This window comes from Eupeodes corollae, chromosome 3, assembly GCF_945859685.1.
Source record: "Eupeodes corollae chromosome 3, idEupCoro1.1, whole genome shotgun sequence".
Classification (NCBI taxonomy): domain Eukaryota; kingdom Metazoa; phylum Arthropoda; class Insecta; order Diptera; family Syrphidae; genus Eupeodes; species Eupeodes corollae.
This window is the reverse complement of record NC_079149.1, coordinates 103,708,024-103,726,489: the sequence shown is the minus strand read 5'-3', so window position 1 is coordinate 103,726,489 and position 18,466 is coordinate 103,708,024. Positions and strand designations below refer to the sequence as shown.

At 36.0% G+C, this 18,466-nt stretch overlaps 1 protein-coding gene across 1 annotated transcript in view; it reads left to right on the top strand.

The window, feature by feature from the left end:
- The window catches only part of LOC129948958 (putative mediator of RNA polymerase II transcription subunit 29), a 207,471-nt gene extending 192,294 nt beyond the window's left edge, over nucleotides 1-15,177 (top strand). Inside the window, exon 3 of the mRNA XM_056060119.1 lies at nucleotides 14,867-15,177. Coding sequence (XP_055916094.1) covers nucleotides 14,867-14,913 — 47 coding nt within the window. The 3' untranslated portion in view covers nucleotides 14,914-15,177. The remainder of the gene's footprint in view (nucleotides 1-14,866) is intronic.
- The last annotated feature ends 3,289 nt before the right edge of the window (nucleotides 15,178-18,466 follow it).

Sequence of the window (18,466 nt, the reverse complement as noted above, 5' to 3'; positions counted from 1 at the left end):
TGTTCATCATTGAGTTTTGAGTCTTTTTTAAAGTATTATATTTATTTCTTAATATAAATACACAGTAAAATAACTACGGGTCTTTTTTAGAGGCATAAAATAAGTCGACACTACTATTTTAATTAGTGGCCATTTTGTCAGTTGTGAAGTGATTTATTTTTAAGTTTTGTTTGGCATCTAAACATGAACAGACTGACACTGCCCTGAACAATGCTTTCAAACTCTGTTTGCCAGAACATTACAGTCAATGTTGACCGCTATAGAGCCATGATTACTGACTTTTTCGTTCGCAAATTGAACAACCATTTTATGCAGGAGTTGTGGTTTCAACTATTATAATTGATTGATGATGTTCGGTAGTTTGAAATTACGGACCCTGAATATGGACTCAAAGATCGTTTGATTTGAAGCTATGGCTTGATCGATTTCTGTGGCGAAATGTGAAATCGCTAGTCTATTCTGAAAATCCCAAAACGATTGACCACTTGGAGGACAATATTTACAGCATAAGTGCCTATCATCTACATGTTTCTATATTCATCTTAAAAAACATTTTTATATATACATTTTTAACTTCTCATATGAAGTTATTGTAATGGGTCCGATTTGTCAAATTGAAAATTTTGACATTTCTCGACGTTTCAAGGTCCCTAGAGTCGAAATAAAAGATTTTTAGAAAGACGTCCGTACGTTCGCGACGTTTTTTTCGTCGTCCTTAGCTCAAGAACCAGACGAGATATCGATTTCAAACAAATTTTGTTATACAGATAATAAGGCAGAAAGATACAGAAAGGGCTCTCAACAAAATTGCGTGTATGGTTTTTTTACCATAGCAGTTTGAATAAAAGGTGAAAATTTTAGTTAACCCTAAATATCTTACGAACCAAAAACGCTAGAGACTTGAATTAAATTTTATATAATATATTGAAACGTGATAACAAAGAAGTATATTTTTTGAAAAAAAATCCACTTAAAAAAAATTGTCACCTCTAAAATTATACGACTAAAACATGATTTCATCTCCAAAACAATTTTGTGCAACGAAGAATAATGTTTTTACATCTGATAAAATTGTGAGAAAAATAGAATTGACAGTGTTTTTTTATAAAATATAAAAATCTAAAAAAAAACATTACTCAAAGTTGGTAAAAATTGAATATCGATTCAATTTTCTTTTCAAAAACTTGAAATTTAGGGTTCAATTTTATTTTATATTATAAGAAATATTGTTTTCAACGTTCTGAAAAATGTTGAAAAAATCGAATTGACAGTTTTTGTACAAAAAATTAAAAACCTTAAAAAAAATTAATAAAAGTTGGTAAAAATTGATTTTCGACTCAAATATCTTTTCAAAAATTGTAGATATTGGCTTACAAATACCTTTGTCTTTCAAAAAATATTGTTGTTAACATTCAGTAAAATTTTGAAAAAATTGAATTGACAGTTTTTGTACAAAAAATTAAAAACCGAACAAAAATTAACAAAAAAAATTTATAAAAAATTGATTATCGACTCAAATATCTTTTCGAAAATTGTAGATATTGGCTTTAAACTACTTTTTTTATTTTTCAAAAAATATTGTTGTTAACATTCAGTAACAAGAGTTTTTGTACAAAAAATTAAAAAAGTAAAAAAAAATTAACAAAAGTTGGTAGAAATTGATTTTCGACTCAAATAGCTTTTTAAAAATTAAAAATATTGGCTTCAAACTTATTTTATTTCACAAAAAATATTGTTTTCGATATTCAGTAATTTTTATATAAAAATCCAACAATCCGTTTTTTCATAAAAATATAAAACCTAGCTAATCGAAGCTTTCAAACTTTTATGTCTAATTTTACTATGCTTCATTTTTAGTAAACTTGTGACAAAGTCAAACTTTTTCATTAAGACAAAAGTTGATTTTTAAAAAAGTTAAATAAAGCATCAAAAATTCACTTAATTGATGGTTTGTTGATTTTGTTTTCATAGTGTTAACCAAGGTGAAGTTGACTTGATATACTCTAAGGCTGAAGTCAATACAATATATGTAGGTCCATAAAACTGTGCATGTCCTGCTAAATTAAATCTCCACTAGTCCAGCGATCATCGGCGACCACCCTGCTAGCAATATAATCTTATTCCATTGGACTTGGTTCATTTAGTACACCCGCCTGATGATTTAAACCTCTAAAAACTCCCCACAACTGCCTCCATTATGCTTCTTCTTCTCATTCAAAGAACACAGAAAAAGATAAGTACAAAAATCCCAAGACACATACATCTTCCCTAAGATGAAATCATATCTTCAAAAGCAAAAAGGAAAACCAGCGAAAGAGAAAAACAAAAAGAAGAAAAAAAAAAGAATTTAATAACAATTATTATTTTTACAGCCACAAGAATTATTATACCTTCCTACAACTATAAGTCGACCAACCGACCGACCGTCGTCGTCGTCGTTGACTCTGTTGTTGCAACTTTACAACTTGCATCTTGCAAATGCAACTCATCAAATTTTTCAAGATACGAAGAAACAGATACAGAAGATACAGAGACCTACATATTTGTATGTATGCCTAAACGCGAGTATATAGGAGCGTCCTATGGATTTAGTATATTGATCTGTCCTAACCAACCTGTGAACCTCCTTCTCGAGCTTCAGCCCCATCCCTCCCTTTCGTAACATATAAACCCCTTAAAGAGCTGCTCTTATACGTTTTATGGTTGCACGAATTATGTGAAGCAACAAGTCAGGTTATATATTCTCTTTGTTTTACACTAACTTTTCGTTGTCGTCTGCGTTTCCTCCGTCGTCGTCGTCGTCGTCAGTCACACAGAAAATCGTAGGCAAGGTAAGATAAGTAGATATACATATATTCATTTTTACAACTTACAATTTACATTGTGGGGTGTAGATGGGGAGTGGAGTGGTGGTAGCGACAGGGGGTGGTACATAAGATGTAACATACAATTATCTTTTCTAGATACCAAATCTTTCATCTCTTCTCTGTGGCAAGAAAATTAAAACAAAAACAAAAAAAATTAAAAAAAGAAGCAGAAGATGAAGATTAAACAAAAAAAAAGTAAAAGATACATTGCGCATTTCGCATGCAACTTTATAAAGCATTTTAAAGGTTCACATATACACAACATTATTATAATCGCACTCATCCAACTATTACAACAGAATTTGCAACTATTACAAGAGGAATTTCACCTTCATTTTGCAACTTACAACGAAAATATTAAACTGTTTTTGACGCTTAGTGACAGGGGTACATTTAAGCCGGGTAAAAAAAACCTAGTTGTAAAGGGTTTATTTTTTTCAAGAACCATTAGTTTTGCATTTCATCAATTTGTCATAAAATGATAACTGGTTAATTTTGTTAATGGCCCATTGTGAGACCACATGAATCTTGAGGCTTCCTCCTAAGCTCATTGGAACCAGTATGAGTCCATTACGAAACGTGAGAGGCTGAATATGCTAATATGATTTAAATCGTTAAAGAAGAATTCTTGAAGGTAATTCTTGCGTTTTTGAGCTAGAGTAGGGCATGTGCAAAGAAGGTGAAAAATTGTTTCCTCCTCTTCGTCGTCCAGACAGCTTCTGCAAAAGTCATTTGAGAATAAGCCTAGTCACGTGGCGTGCTTTCCTATTAGACAGTGTCAGTGCTGATATGCGATCTGCTTAGAGAGAGCACGCACCTTGAACGTTTTAAATCCAGTGTTGGCCAGATGTTTTGTGTGACCTGACACGTGGTGATATTGTTCCACCTGGTGCCTGCCCTCCTCAAGGCGTCTTGCGTTTGCAACAGTTTACAAGAAGCGATTGGTATGCCAGTATTTACCAAATGAGGTAGGATGGGCTGCACTGTACCGTTCCTGGCGTACCGTATATTAAACTGTTGTGCCATCCATTAGAGATGATCGACAGTTATGGACTGTTATAGAGTGTATAGAGACAGAGTCCAAAGATTTGATAGCGGCTTCACTATTTAAGAAAATACGGATATCAGATGTTGATATCACGTTTTCTTTAAACCAGGACAAAAAATTTTTTGGAAGAAATGAGAGCTAGAGTAGATTTTTTTGACTCTTTCCTGTACATTGCGTTTCCAATTGAGTTTTTTATCTAAGACAAGAGCCAGGTATTTAGCCTCGTCTGAGAATTTAAATTGGATTCCTTTAATATAGGGAGGGTTGACTAATGGAATTTTGTATCTCTTTGAAAATAAGACTAAATCAGTCTTGTGTGGGTTAACACCTAGTCCACACCGATCAGCGAAAAATATTAGTCTGTCTAAGGCATTTTGTAAGAGTTCTTTTAAAGTGTATAGATGCTTTTCTGAAACTACTATAGCAACGTCGTCGTCCGCGTAGGCGATCACCCTCCGCATCCAGACTAGGTAGGATTTCATTCACCACTAGGTTCCAAAGAAGAAGAGATAAAACACCACCTCGCGGTGTCCCTTTACTAACGAATCGTCTGTCAGAAGAGTTGCCCAGTTTTGAGTTAATTATTCTGCTAGTCAGCATTAAATGAATTAACTCCCGAGGCGAACTATATTTAGAGATGTTAGTGCAGAATTGATTGCAGATGTGTCCACGTTGTCAAAGGCACCTTCGATGTCAAAGAAAGCAACCATAGTGAACTCTTTATGACGGAAGGAATATTCGACAGCGCGTACTTAGGTGAGTAACGCTGTTTCTACCGATTTACTTTTACAGTAGGCATGTTGAGACGAATACAGAAGTCTTGTATCAATATTTGCCCTTAAATGGATATCAATCAATAATAGACTTATGGGTCGTAAATCTTTAAGATTGACTTGCGAGCATTTCTTTCTTTGGGTATAAAAACAACGTTTACTTCTCTCCATGCCAAGGGAATATGGACCAGTAATAAACAGCTGGTGTTAATACCTGTGGCATGATGGTTAGTGCGATGGACTGTCATGCGATAGGTCTTGGGTTTGATCCCTGCCTGTGCCACCCTAAGTCTTTTTTCACGGCTACTGCCTCTTACGAGGAATTGACAAGTTCTCCAAGAGTATTTCTTGTCATAAAAAGTGCTTTCTCAAATTTGCCATTCGGATTCGGCTTAAAACTGTAGGTCCCTTCCATCCCTAACAACAGTACTCGCACACATTAATGGTTGAGTGTTGTCAGTCACTAGGCCCTAGTTCTCAAACGGACTGTTGCGCCACTCAATTTATTTACTTATTTATAATAAACAGCTGGTAAAAATTGACTCAAGGATTGGTGCAATTGTGTCAGAAGTTTTTTTTAGCTCGGCTGGTATTATTCCATCTGGTTCTGCAGATTTAAATGGTTTGAAGCTGTTGAGAGCCCATTGTAGCTTGTCCTTTCTGATCAGACCTTGTAGATATGTTGTATTTGAACTTGAACGCATATGACTGTTGAAAATTTCGGTAAAAGAACCACCATTAAAGTAAGTGTCCAGTACAGTAGTAAGTTCAGCGATTCATTACTTGAATTTGTCCAGGAACCGTCTGCATTTTTCAAGTAGCTTGGCATCGCTGAATTAGTTAAAATAATTGTCGGTAATCTAGAGGCTTCAGCACTTTCAAAAATTAGAGAAAAATTTCCGTGCCTGCAAAAAAAAATCTAGGTGGTGATTAAGCCTATAAAATTTAATATAGGAAACATCGTCCTTAAAAGAATTGAAAGAGTATTATTAAATATCAGTTTAAAAAAAATTGCGTTTACGACCAGATAACCATATTTAAAGGAATTTTACTTTACTTTTTGACGAAAGAGTGATTAGAATTTACCCCGTCATTACTTGTTCCTCAATGTTTTCAATCCATGTAAATAAATAAATATTGTGCAATATTTATAAAGTCAACTCGACATTGCTTTCAAAATGTTGATCAAAGAATTTTTTTTTGTGAACCCTATGTTACCCTCTCACTCCAGATTATCATAGCCAGAGTCTTACTTGAAATAGAAATGTGAGTCTTCAACGACGAGGTTTATACCTTGGCAAGGATCTCTTATTCTTTCTCCAAATCATGACTACTTTCAATTAATAAACCGAAAGAAACACAGAGATACAACCTACATTGTGTTTATATATTGCCTTCTTCAGACCCTTTTTTTCTTAACTTTGAACGAACACTTTTTTATTTCGTCTCCAACACTTTAACCTTTAACCGAGCCCTGGCTTCAGCTTTAGGAAACTAAGCTTGTAGATTTAGATTATAAACCAAAATATTCCTTAAAAATGTTTCTATGTTTTCTGCTTGCAAAGAAAAACATGTCCGTTTTCCTTCTGTCATAAAATAAGCATTTACCTTTGAATAAGAGCTTGAAAAAAGTCTTAATAATTTTGTATTAAAGACTTAAAACGCAAACCATTCGAGATATTCCAAAAAGTTTAATTTTAATGAAAAACTATTAAAACATTAAGGAATGGAACTCGATTTTGTACTTATCACCACCGCAGTAACGTTTGACTCAGTTTTTATTAACTCAGCCACAAATTTTGGCGGCCTTTTAAACCAATATTTATTGATTTTCAAACCTGACAAAAAAATAAATTTAACATTTAGCATTGTTGAAAGTTCCATGGAAGTTAGTAAAGTCAGAAAATTAAATTCGTTAGTAAGTACGTAGAAAAAAAGAGTCATTACCCAACATAATGACGGATAGTTTCTAAAGCTCTTATCATACGTTGAAAAACTTTGATCTAGAACTTCTAAATTAAGAAAAGGTATAACTCACGTACTAGCAATAAAAAAGTGGCTATAATATGAGATATCATAACTTAAAAGACCAAATCCTTAACGTTCTATTTAAACATCTTGAACATTCATTACAACTTCTTATCGAAAAAGTAACAACACTGAATTACGCGACGTTACCAGCTTAGAAAAGTTAAGACTTTTATATATAACTTACTATGATGTAATTTTTAGATAGAACCTCTAAAAGGTGAATGAGTTTTTATTTTAGTTTTGATGACTAAAAACACAAAGAAAACGAAATTGTAATTTTTGAGAATTGGACGTTGTAAATTAAAAAATTCCGGAAAAAGGAAATTCCTTAAAAGGAAAAAACGAAAAAAAAAAAAATTACTAATTTGCTGAAAAAAATGTCCTCAAAAAAACATTCTTCCACTTTCAACACTCCTGAGGGAATGAAGCACGCAGTTAAAAGTAGAAGAATTAATAATTTAAGGAACTATTTTTTGAAAAATGAATTTAGTGATTTTATCACTTTCCATATATTGTAAAATTAATTTTATAAGGTTTTACTTTCAGTAAACTTAAAATACCTTCTACGTATAATAGAAATCACTTTCTCTGAATAAAATAAGGATACACATTGTATTTGTTTTTTAAGAATTAAGGAGAATTTTAAAACTGTCGAAAAGTTTTTAGTTCCTCCCTATCATATAAAGCTTAAAAAAATATTGGTAAGACTCACATAATAGTAATTCTGGCAACACTAATACAAAGGTCGTGTTCCTAAACATGAGCATCATCATTAAAATCATTTTCGCAAAAAGTGACAATAATAATGATGATTTTTCGAAACTATGTAAGTAAGATATTGAAAATATTTGAACTACTGCATGTAAAACATGAGGTTTTATATTGTCGATAAAGTTTACAAGTAGCGGCTGTACGTGAAACCCAATTCTGATTCATACATTCATTTCGGTTGGTTGGCACCCATAATATGTGTTAAAAAAGTATAAAAGTAAAAGACGAGGGATCGAAAATTTTCTGAAAAACCTTAATTTTTCTAAAAAAAATCTGAATTTTTTCACCGATTTTTTTCTTTTGATATTTTGTTGCTCAGGAAATTTGAGAAACTTGACATGCAACCAAAAAAAAATATAATGCTATATTTCAAAATATAGTGAATTTTTTTTGTGACATAATTCAAATTTTCAAAATCGGTTCTTTATTTTATAAAATCAAATCGAGAATTATAGAATTGAATGTTTGTATGAACCATAAAAAAGGTTTTGATTGCAAAACCAACTATTTTTTCTGCAAATTTTTTGTTTTTTTTTTTTTGTTAAAATTGGCTTATGTTACTTTACTCTTCCAACGGAGATGTCAAACCATGAACTGCTAAATTCTCATAAATAATGGCTGAGATCGCAAACGATTACAATCGGTCTAAAAATCTTGAATTTTTACACCGATAAAATAAATTGTTTTTTTGTATTTCTTTTTTTTCAGAAAAACTACGGTCTTAAGGCTTTTTTGAAAAAATTTTCTAAATACGTCAAAATAATTGTCAAATTACTACAAAAATAGTGAAAAAGTGATATTCAAAGCATTGAAGGCGTGCAGAGAGTCACTAAGTTTTAACTTTTGCATTGTTCTTTTAATCTTAATTTATGATCTGCAGGTTTGATCTTAAATCAAAACTAAATAAATTAATTATGCATCATGGAATGAAAAAGCAGTTAACATTTGTGCTTTCAAAAATCTAGATCAAAAATAAATTTGTTTATTTTACCAATGGAAAACCAAATAAGAATGACGATATTTTTTTTTCTATTTTACGAGGGTGGGTCAATAAGTCCTTGACTTTTTGAATTTCTGACCTCTTTACTGAAACAGCAACACTGCTCCTGTCAACAAGCATCTGTCAGTTGACTCCTGTACAAATTTTAACTTGCTGCGTCAGTTAGTTTGTGTTTGGCAGCTATTTTTATCAGACTACCCACTAATTTGAGGAGAAAATGGGAAAAAGTGAATTTCGTGTGCTTATTAAGCATTATTTCTTGCGAAAAAAAACATTACCGAGACCAAGGCTAAGCTTGATAAATACTATGGGGACACTGCACCATCGATTTCAATGGTAAAAAAGTGGTTGATGCCGAACGTCCTAGACGTCTAGTTGAGATGTCTACACCTGAAACAATCGAACAAATTCACGAGATGGTGTTGGCCGAGCGAAGATTGAAAGTGCGAGAGATTGTGGAAGCATTAGGGACCTCGCATGGCTCAGTGGTTTCAATTCTGAATGATCACTTGGGCATGAGAAAGCTTTCCGCAAGATGGGTGCCGCGTTTGCTCACAGTCGACCGCAAACGCAAACGGCAAAAATCCATGAATTGAAAAACATCTTATATTTTGAATAGATATTAACACAACCAAAAAAAAACTAATTTGGGAGCTAAAACTTAGTAAAAATAAATTATACACGAAACAAATAATTGACAAGTAACACAATATTACCAAATGAAAAGTTTAAGGTCACATTTTTGAAAACTCTAAATGTTGTTGGAAATATTGATTTAATATTGTGACGTTTGACGTGAGAAACTACAAAATTCAGGAAGATGATTTGCTTACGATTGTCAAACAGAAACTATCATAATGTCAAAGAAGTTTGTATTTTAGGATAATTAAAGCAAAAATTCTGGAATGTTTGTCCACATATTCCTAAAATCAATTATTTGCAAGGTTTTCAAAAAAATTTAAATATCTGTCAAATTTAAATGTCAATTTGACATATTCACCAGCTGGTGAATTTCTACTTTTGCAGTTCCTTTCATTGGACTTGGTATTTGGTATAATAAGTTTCTTTGTTGTTGTTGTTCTATGTATTCTTTTTTGGTTGTTGTTTTGTTTTCTTTGTTATTGTTCATTTTCCTCTGCATTTTCCTTTTATTATGCCATTTTTTCCCTTTCTCATCTTGGAGAAGTTTTGTTTGGTTTTGCTCATTTTCATGTTCTGTTTATTTCTTTTTTTTGCCATTTTCCTTTTTGCAGAAAATTATTTCTGATAGTGGTGTTTGCATTCGGATTGGTTTTTGGTTTTGGTTTTTGATTGTTAGAGTTGTTATTGTTGTTGTTGTATGTACAGAGTTGCCATTCTCATGATTCTCAAACAACTATAACTATGATAGTCATCTGTGGTGGATTCACGTTCTACAATGACTTTTGTATTTGATTTGAGTTGAAGTAGAGTTAGGAGTACGGAGTTTGGAGTATGTGGTTATGGTTATATGGTGCTGCTGGTTACTGGCTGATGGTGCATCTCTATTGGATTCTTTGGGAATACAATCCATCAGTTTCGTACCATTCCATTAACATCTATATCTATCTATCTAGGTATGGTGTATACATTTGACAACCTACTCTCCATCGTAAAACTCTCGCAAACGTAGAGAAAAATCGATAAATGTGGCGACAACAGCGCCGCAGCGGTGCAGTGGTACTGGCAATGGCAGGTTTTGTGGAAAAAAGGGAAACCAAGGAGTGGATTATTGGGGTTGAGTTGTGTGTGAAGTGGTGGCATATAACCATCAGGGGGAGACGGAAGGCAACTGGTACAGAGCGAATGAGGACAATAAGAAATGTACAAAACTTCCTCGCATTCCATTCGGGAAAAGTCAATAGATGGAGATGGAGTCGAGTATCTTTTTTCCATACATATACACACAAACCACACTTAGATACAAACATACATTCATATAATATAGAGCCCAACATACTTTATTGGCAACTTCTTTGGTTAGATGGGATAAAGAGGGTCTTTTGGTGCGCGGATGGGATACGGATGGTATGCATAGCGTTGTGGAGCTGTAGCTGGAGCTGGAGCTAGAGCTGAGGGCATTGTTAGCTAAATGATGGAACAGATGATGGAAAAGAGCGAGGAATGCATAAGCTGGGATTATTTGTATACGTGTGCACCTTCATTTTGCAATAAAACTGATCTATCTACGAGAACAAAACGAAACCAAGATACGAAGACGACGACGACGTACACGTGTCTTGGATTTTTCTTATTATTGTTTTGGATGATAGGAAATTTTCTTCTATAGCAGCTTAAATACGAATGTGGAATTCTGTAGATACTTAAATTCACTTGAATTGAAAGGATTTGAATTTTAAGATGAACACACAAAAAAAATAGAATGTCTTAGTAATATTAAGACTCGTAGGTAGATTTCGTGTGCACAAAAATAATTTACGTTATACTTATAAAACTAAAATTAGTGCATTATTCACCTACTTTATTTTTATAACCAATTTGTAATAGTAATAGTGAGCCAAGTTAAGAAAAGATAGATATAAGCTGTCACGGAACTATTAAAGGTAGACATTTTTGTCATACATTAGTTTGGCAAAACTTTAACCGTTTTTTGCGCAACGCATACTCAAAACGGAAAAAAAAATCATCAATTTTGAACATTTTTTATTGATGATGGTAGTCTTAGCGTGATGTTCTATAACCTTTAGCCTTTCTCAATGAAGCTCTCCTAAAATGTTGAGAGTGTAGATTTGTCGTCATAGGAATCAGAATGGTTGAATCCTTAATATATTGTTGCAACCGCTGAGTCAACAGGAAATTTTGAAATCAGTCATGGGAATTCCTTTATCCAAGTTAAGAAAGTGATGATTTTCAGGTTTGTCATTTGACTAATTAAACTCAAATGATGATTTTATTTACGATTTTTTGGTGATACTAGTTCAAACCTCGGGTTGAAGTATTATAATCGAAGTTGCTGAAAAATGTGTTAAAAAATCTTATGCATACCCCATTTTAATTTTCTGCCATTTTTTCGGTTTCGATTTTGGTCTGATTTTTGGGTTCAGTTTTAGTGCCACTTTTTTGTCTCCGATATTAACAGATATTTTTTTTTAATTAAGCTATTGAACTAGTTCAGGATTTGGAGGAGAGTGCATTTGTTTGATATTTTGATATTTACTTTCAGGATCTATTTTAATGATAAGTTCATCTTTGTAAGCTAAGTAAAGCATTTCATTTATTGTAACCCACAGAGTAGAAAGAATTACATTGCGTTGTTCCGCGTCCCAGTGAGTTTTTTTCTAAGACTGTCTTGTTGAAGATATGTACGTCTCGTCAGTGAATTCATCGTCTGTACTAGTGTCACTGTGGAGTTGGTTAAGTTGGTCATTGATGGTCAATAGCATACTGTGGTTCAACTTAGAAATATTTTTCTTAAAATTTTTGTCTGTTTTGGTTTTTGTTTCACTATTGCTTCCTTTATCGAAGCCCCAATCTAGACAGAGTGTCAACTTCTCTTGACTTTGATGCTTTGTCTGATTCCATCCAAAGAATTGTTTCCTCCTATCTTCGCCCTGAAATCGTTGTTACGGGTGATTTCAATGTACTTAATTCTTCATGGCTTCAACATTCGGGCCAGTCAACACCAGAAGGAGTGTGATCTGAGATCTTCGCTTAGTTAAGCCACCTAACTCAGCTGGTCAACGGGCCTACTTGAATATCGGACATGGTAGGTCGAGCAGAAAATACTCTTGACTTGTTTCTTACCTCTGACCATGGTAAGTACACCATTAGTATTCTATCTCCTCTAGGCACATCTGACCATTGTGTCATGTCAGCAAATTTCTCGTGTACGAACTCTCCAGTTAAAGAAAGAGCTCCTAAGTTAAATGTTTGGCAATACGAGAAAGCCAACTGGAACGGTCTCAATAATTACTGGTCACTACACTTCCTCGATAGTGACACTGACGCCAGCGCTGATATGACCACAAGTTTGATTCTCCTGGGTATGAGAACTTTCATCACGAATATGTTTAAAAGCATCAGACCTAAGGAAAACGCATGGTTCGATGCGTTTAAAGCCAATCCAACTGAGGAAAACCGGAATAAGTTTAAGCAAGCCAGGAAGGCCTGCAACGCCAATATTCGAAGGACCAAATTTTTACAAGACCAAAAATTACGGCAAAAAATTCTGCAATGTCCCAAAGGCAGTAAAAACTTTTGGTCATTTGTAAAAAATATGAGGAATTCTTCCTCTTCCTCGGTTCCTACGCTCGTTGTGAATGACACTCCATTTGTTAGCTCTTTAGAAAAAGCAAATCTCTTTGCTAGGCAGTTCGCCGCCAATTCAACGATGCCAGTGAGTGTTATGCTTCCGCCTGCACCTAAGCGAGGTAATGATTCTATGAGGCAAATCTTTTTTCGCACTCGAAAAATCTTAACATACATAAGTCTGCTGGTCCGGATATTATCCCGGCTATTGTTCTGAAGAGGTGTTCTTCATCACTGGCAAAACCAATGCGTAAGCTTTTTCATCTGTCCTACTCCTCAGGTCTCGTTACGAGCGGATGAAAAACCGCATTTGTCCAGCCTATTCCCAAAACAGGCGAATCTTCCTCACCCTCTAATTACCGATCGATTGCACTTACGTCCCTTCTTTCCATGGTCAATGAAAATCTGATTAATTATCAGCTCAAGAAATTATTACATAGTTTTGGAGAAAGTAGGATTATTGCACTTGATATTTCAAAAGCATTGGATAGGGTTTGGCATCAAACTCTCTTATCAAAAATGCGTGCTTTCAGTTCTCATGAATCCCTGCTTCATTGGATTGGTAATAACCTTTCGAATCGTTCAATACAAGTTGTATTGGATGGATTCAAGTCTGAAAACCACAAAATAAATGCTGGTGTGCCTCAGGGCTCTGTTTTATCTCCAACAGTCTTTCTCATTTTTATTAAGGATCTCTTGTCTGCAACTTCTAATCCAATACATTGTTTCGCTGACGATAGTACTCTTAGCTATTCATATTCGTTTTCAGATTCACACCCCTCTTCTTCGGATGTGGAACTGCAACGACAAAATATGATAAGCTCATTAAATTCCGACCTAAACAGCATTGTACAATGGGGAATAAAAAACCGCGTAGAATTTAATGCTTCGAAAACGCAATGCTGTCTTGTATCGTTAAAGCGAAATATACCTCCCTGCCATTATACATAAATGGCACTTGCATCGAGGAAACTGAACATCTCGATATTCTAGGTATGTGTATCACCAATCACCTTTTGTGGAATGATCACATACGCGATGTCGCGAATGCAAGAAGTTTATCGCCCCCTCTAGTCTGGTTGTTATTTACAAGACTTATATACGTTCAAAGCTTGAGTATAACTCCAATATCTGGGCTGGTGCTCCAGTAACTTATTACGATTACGATGATTACGTCACTCGAACATCGTCGTAAAGTTTCTTGTCTCATTCTTTTATACCGTTATTTTAACAGACTATTCTCTAGCGAATTTAGCCGTAATACCCGCGCTTCTAGGTATGCTCATCAGTATACCCTCGAGCCCAACTTCGGTCGTACTGTCAAGTACAGAGATTCGTTCTTCAGCCGTACTATGCGAATGTGGAATGATCTTGCCACACTCTGTCTTTCCCAGCTATTGCAATATTCAGGAATTCAAAACCAATGTGCACCGACATCTCCTTTCAACCCCTCTCATCTTTTCCTAGTGCTCACACTGTGTCTACATAATAAAGGTAGTATATCCCTTTGAAAAAAAAGAACCGAGGTTGTTTTGGCGGTAACACAGTGCCAGGACTTGGAACTCTTTGACTCATTAAGAAAAAACATTTAAATATACAGATTCATAGCACAACAATTTTTACTTTAACTCATAAAAATAAACATAAGACCTTTTTCTACTAACGGAAATCTCTTAAATGAGATACATACATTTCTAAGATTCTAAGATAAGCTCAAAATAATAAGGAATGCAAAAAATTCTCAAAAAACAAAACCTTCAAGTAAATGCAACAATTTCAAAAGAACGAACAGACTTTAAGAGATTGCAAAGGCTCTAAGTAAATGCAAGAATTGCATGACGTGTCAATTGATTACAAGGAAATGATTAGAGACGAAATTGTTGCATTCTTTTAGGTTTAGGGATTGCAAAATGTTAGGTCCCCATTTTTAAGGGAATTAAATGAATGCAATCTTTATATTAAGAACATAAAATATTGCATTCCCAAAAGATTGCATTCTTTTATAAGCCTGGTTTATATCGTCTGTTATAATATTTCAAAAATGAACTTGTTTAGTATTTTACTTACAAAAACTTTTTTTTCTTTTCAGGTAAGAGTTCAAAAATTATTGACACGTACAAAACATTCTGTAAGTAAAACTACTTTTAGCTTTATATTTAAAAATGTTTTAATTTTAAAATCCGTAAAATATTTTGTTATTTTATTTATCGTGCTTACTTTCTTTACTGAGCGTTGTCAAAGACAGCATCTTGTATAGATTTTTAACTTTCAAATGGAAATTTCAACTTTCAAATATAAATAACAGCGTTGATGTCCATTCGCTCTACATGACCCAGCCATCTAAGCCGTTGGACTTTAATTCTGCTAATTAGGTCATTGTCGCTGTACAGCCCGTACAGTTCGTCGTTGTATCTTCTCCTACATTCTCCATCTATGCCTACGGGACCAAAAATCACCCGAAGAATTTTTCTCTCGAAGCATCCTAAGACGCTCTTATCTTTCTTTGACAGGGTCCAGGCCTCAGCGCCATAAACGAGAACTGGGATGATGAGTGTTTCATAGATGGTGATTTTAGATGCTCGAGAGAGGACTTTACTTCTCAATTGCCTTCTAAGTCCAAAGAAGCAGCGATTTGCAAGAGTTATTCTTCGTTTGATTTCAGCGCTGGTGTCGTTGTCTGTGTTTATAACGGTGCTTAGGTCGACAAGGTCCTCAACTACCACAAAAATATAGCTGTCCATGGTGACGTCTTGTCCAAGACTTCGTCGTTGTTCAATGTCCCTTTTTGATCACAGCATATACTTGGTCTGGCCTTCACTTGATCACCTTCTTCGCTTCCTTCGCAATGCTCAAAAACGCTTCACTGACATCACGGTTTGATCTTACATCTATGTCAATATCATCTGCGTATCCGAGTTATAGGATGGACCTTTGGAAGATTGTGCTTTTAGTGTTGGCGGTTGAGTTTTGCACAGTTATTTCCAGAACGATGTTGAAGAAGTCCCACGACAGTGCATCGCCTTGTCTAAAACCTTTTTTGACATCAAATGCATCGGTGAGACCTTTTCCGACCTTGATAGAGCAGCGTGCATTCTCCATCGTCATTCCGCACAAGCGGATAAGTTTGACAGGGATGCCAAAACTAGGCATTGCTCGGTAGAGCTCTTCCCTATAGCCGCTTTAAAATCGATAAAGAGGTGGTGGGTATCGGTTTAAAGCTCCTGGGTTTTTTCCAAGATCTGCCGTAGTGTGAATATTTGGTCGATAATATACTTTCCTGGTCTTCAGCCACACTGATAAGGACCTATCAGGTTTATGACGAACGGTTTCAGACGTTTACATAATACGGCAGAGAGGATCTTAAATGCAATGTTAAGAGACTGATGCCTCTGTAGTTGGTGCAATTTAGAGGGTCTTCTTTCTTATGTATCGGGCACACTATGCTGAGATTCCACTCATCGGGCTCGGGCATGCTTTCTTCCGACCATATTTTGCAGATGAGTTGGTGCATGCACCCTACCAAGTCTTCGCCTGCTGCTTTGAATAGTTCGGCAGCGATGCCGTCAGCTCCAGCAGCTTTGTTTGACTTAAGTTTAGATATAGCTATCTTCACTTCGTCAAGGTCGGTTAGGCGGAAATGTTGATCTGCGTTGTCGACGTTTAGTGTTTCTTTCTTCCTTACAGTGGAATTCGTTTCGTCATCGCCGTTATATAATTTGGAGAAGTGGTCTTTCCATATTCTCAACAAAGGCTGCAGTTCCACTACAATGTTCCCCTGATCGTCCTTACAGGCTTCGGTTCGTGGCTGGTACCCTTGGCAGGTTTTTCTTACCTTTTGGTATAATTTACGAACCTCATTTTTGTTGTGACATCCCTCTATCTCCTCAATCGCGCGCTTCTCTTGCTCTCTTTTTTTCCATCTAAGAACCCGGTGTTCTTCTCTCCTCTTCTACTCGTAGAGCTCGCTAGCAGCTCTAGTCCTTCTGTGCAGCGCCGTTTTGGATGCCTCTTGTTTCGCTGCGTGCGCTTGCCGGCATTGGTCGGGAAACCAGGGGTTTCGCTGTGGTGGCCGTGTGAAACCTAGCACTTCAGAGGCGGCATCTCTGATGGCTGCAAGGCAATGCTGCCACTGGTTTTCAATGCTTAATGCAGCCAGCATAGGACTCCTTAAGAGGTTATTAGAGACTCGATCGGAAAAGAACATGGCAGTCTCTTGCGATTGTAACCGTCTAACGTCGAATCTTCTCACAGTACTTCCTTGTTTTGGCTTGGATCGGGATATCCGTAGACGTACCTTGGCTACAACGAGGTAGTGGTCTGAGTCAATGTTGGCCTCTCGGAATTTTCGGATATCCTGGATACTAGAAAAGTGTCGTGCGTCGATCGCAATGCTGTTAGGAGATTTTCATGTCCCCTTATGGATATTAAGATGCGTAAACTGCGTAATAGCTACCAGAACGTCTCGCCTCCCAGCGAAATCGACCAGCCTGAATCCGTTGTCGGAGGTGGTGTCGTGCAGGCTGTATCTCCCGATTATGCCACCAAAGATATCTTCTCTTCCTAGCTTGGCATTAAAACCTCCCAAGACAATTTTAATGTCATAGCCAGGGCACTGCTTATATGTCTTGTCCAAGAGCTCGAAGAATATGTCGTTGGTATCTTCATTTTTCTCCTCTGTTGAGGCATGTGCGCATATTAGGCTTATGTTGGCGAATTTAGCCTTGATGCGGATTGTCGTGATGTGCTCGCTCACACTGTTGAAACTCAAGACTTTTTGCCTAGTTCCAACAAAAAATCTACACCCAAATAGACACTGTCTTTGTTCTCGGTAGCAGTCGCCGTAGTAGATATCGCAGTCTTTTAGTTTGCGTTTGCCCGGTCCATGCCTCGCACTTCTTGGATGGCTGTAATATCTGCCTTGCAGCAGTTTAGGACTTCCGCTAGTTGTTCGGCTGCACGTGGTCTGTTAAGGGACCTAACATTCCACGTACATATCCGAAGTACGTTGTCCTTATTTCGTTTGCGTGGGTTGTCAACAGTGAATCCGTCCGTATCCGAGACTTGTTGGTGCTTCGCAACTAAAGGTATTTTTACGTGGCCAGGAAGTCACCCCGAGGCACAACCCCCAACCTGGAGGCCGGATCCTTAATATAACTCCAAGGAAGGGGAGCCGGATAAACTGCTCCTCACAGGCCTGGGCTTCGAATATGTCGAAGAAGCCCTATAATGTGTTCACTATGTAGTTTAATCTTGCTGGAACTGTAGACGCCACCGTTGATTCCATCTCGAGAATTCGTCCGCTGCCGCCTGGATAAGGAGATTTGCCTTAGTGGAAACACCTCTCCCCCCCTCTCTCGTTTGCTGCCCCCAACAACTTTCCACAGGGGTTGGAACCCAATCTCTAGTTGAGGTACTAGGCACCCGATGTTCACCGCGGGGAGGTGAGAGTAGGAGTTGATAGACAGAGGTGGTTTTGAGAAAAACCTGTGGACGCTAGTGTCCTCTTGAATGCACATGTCTACCATTTAAACAGCATTTTATAAATTTAATAAACTTGAGCATTTTTTTTTTAAATTATATGTAATAAAACAAATTAATTAAGTAAATTTAATTGAAAATAAAAGTAACGATTGCTTTTTCCATTTATTATTTCACAAGAACGAGAATTACAATTATGTACTTGTAATTG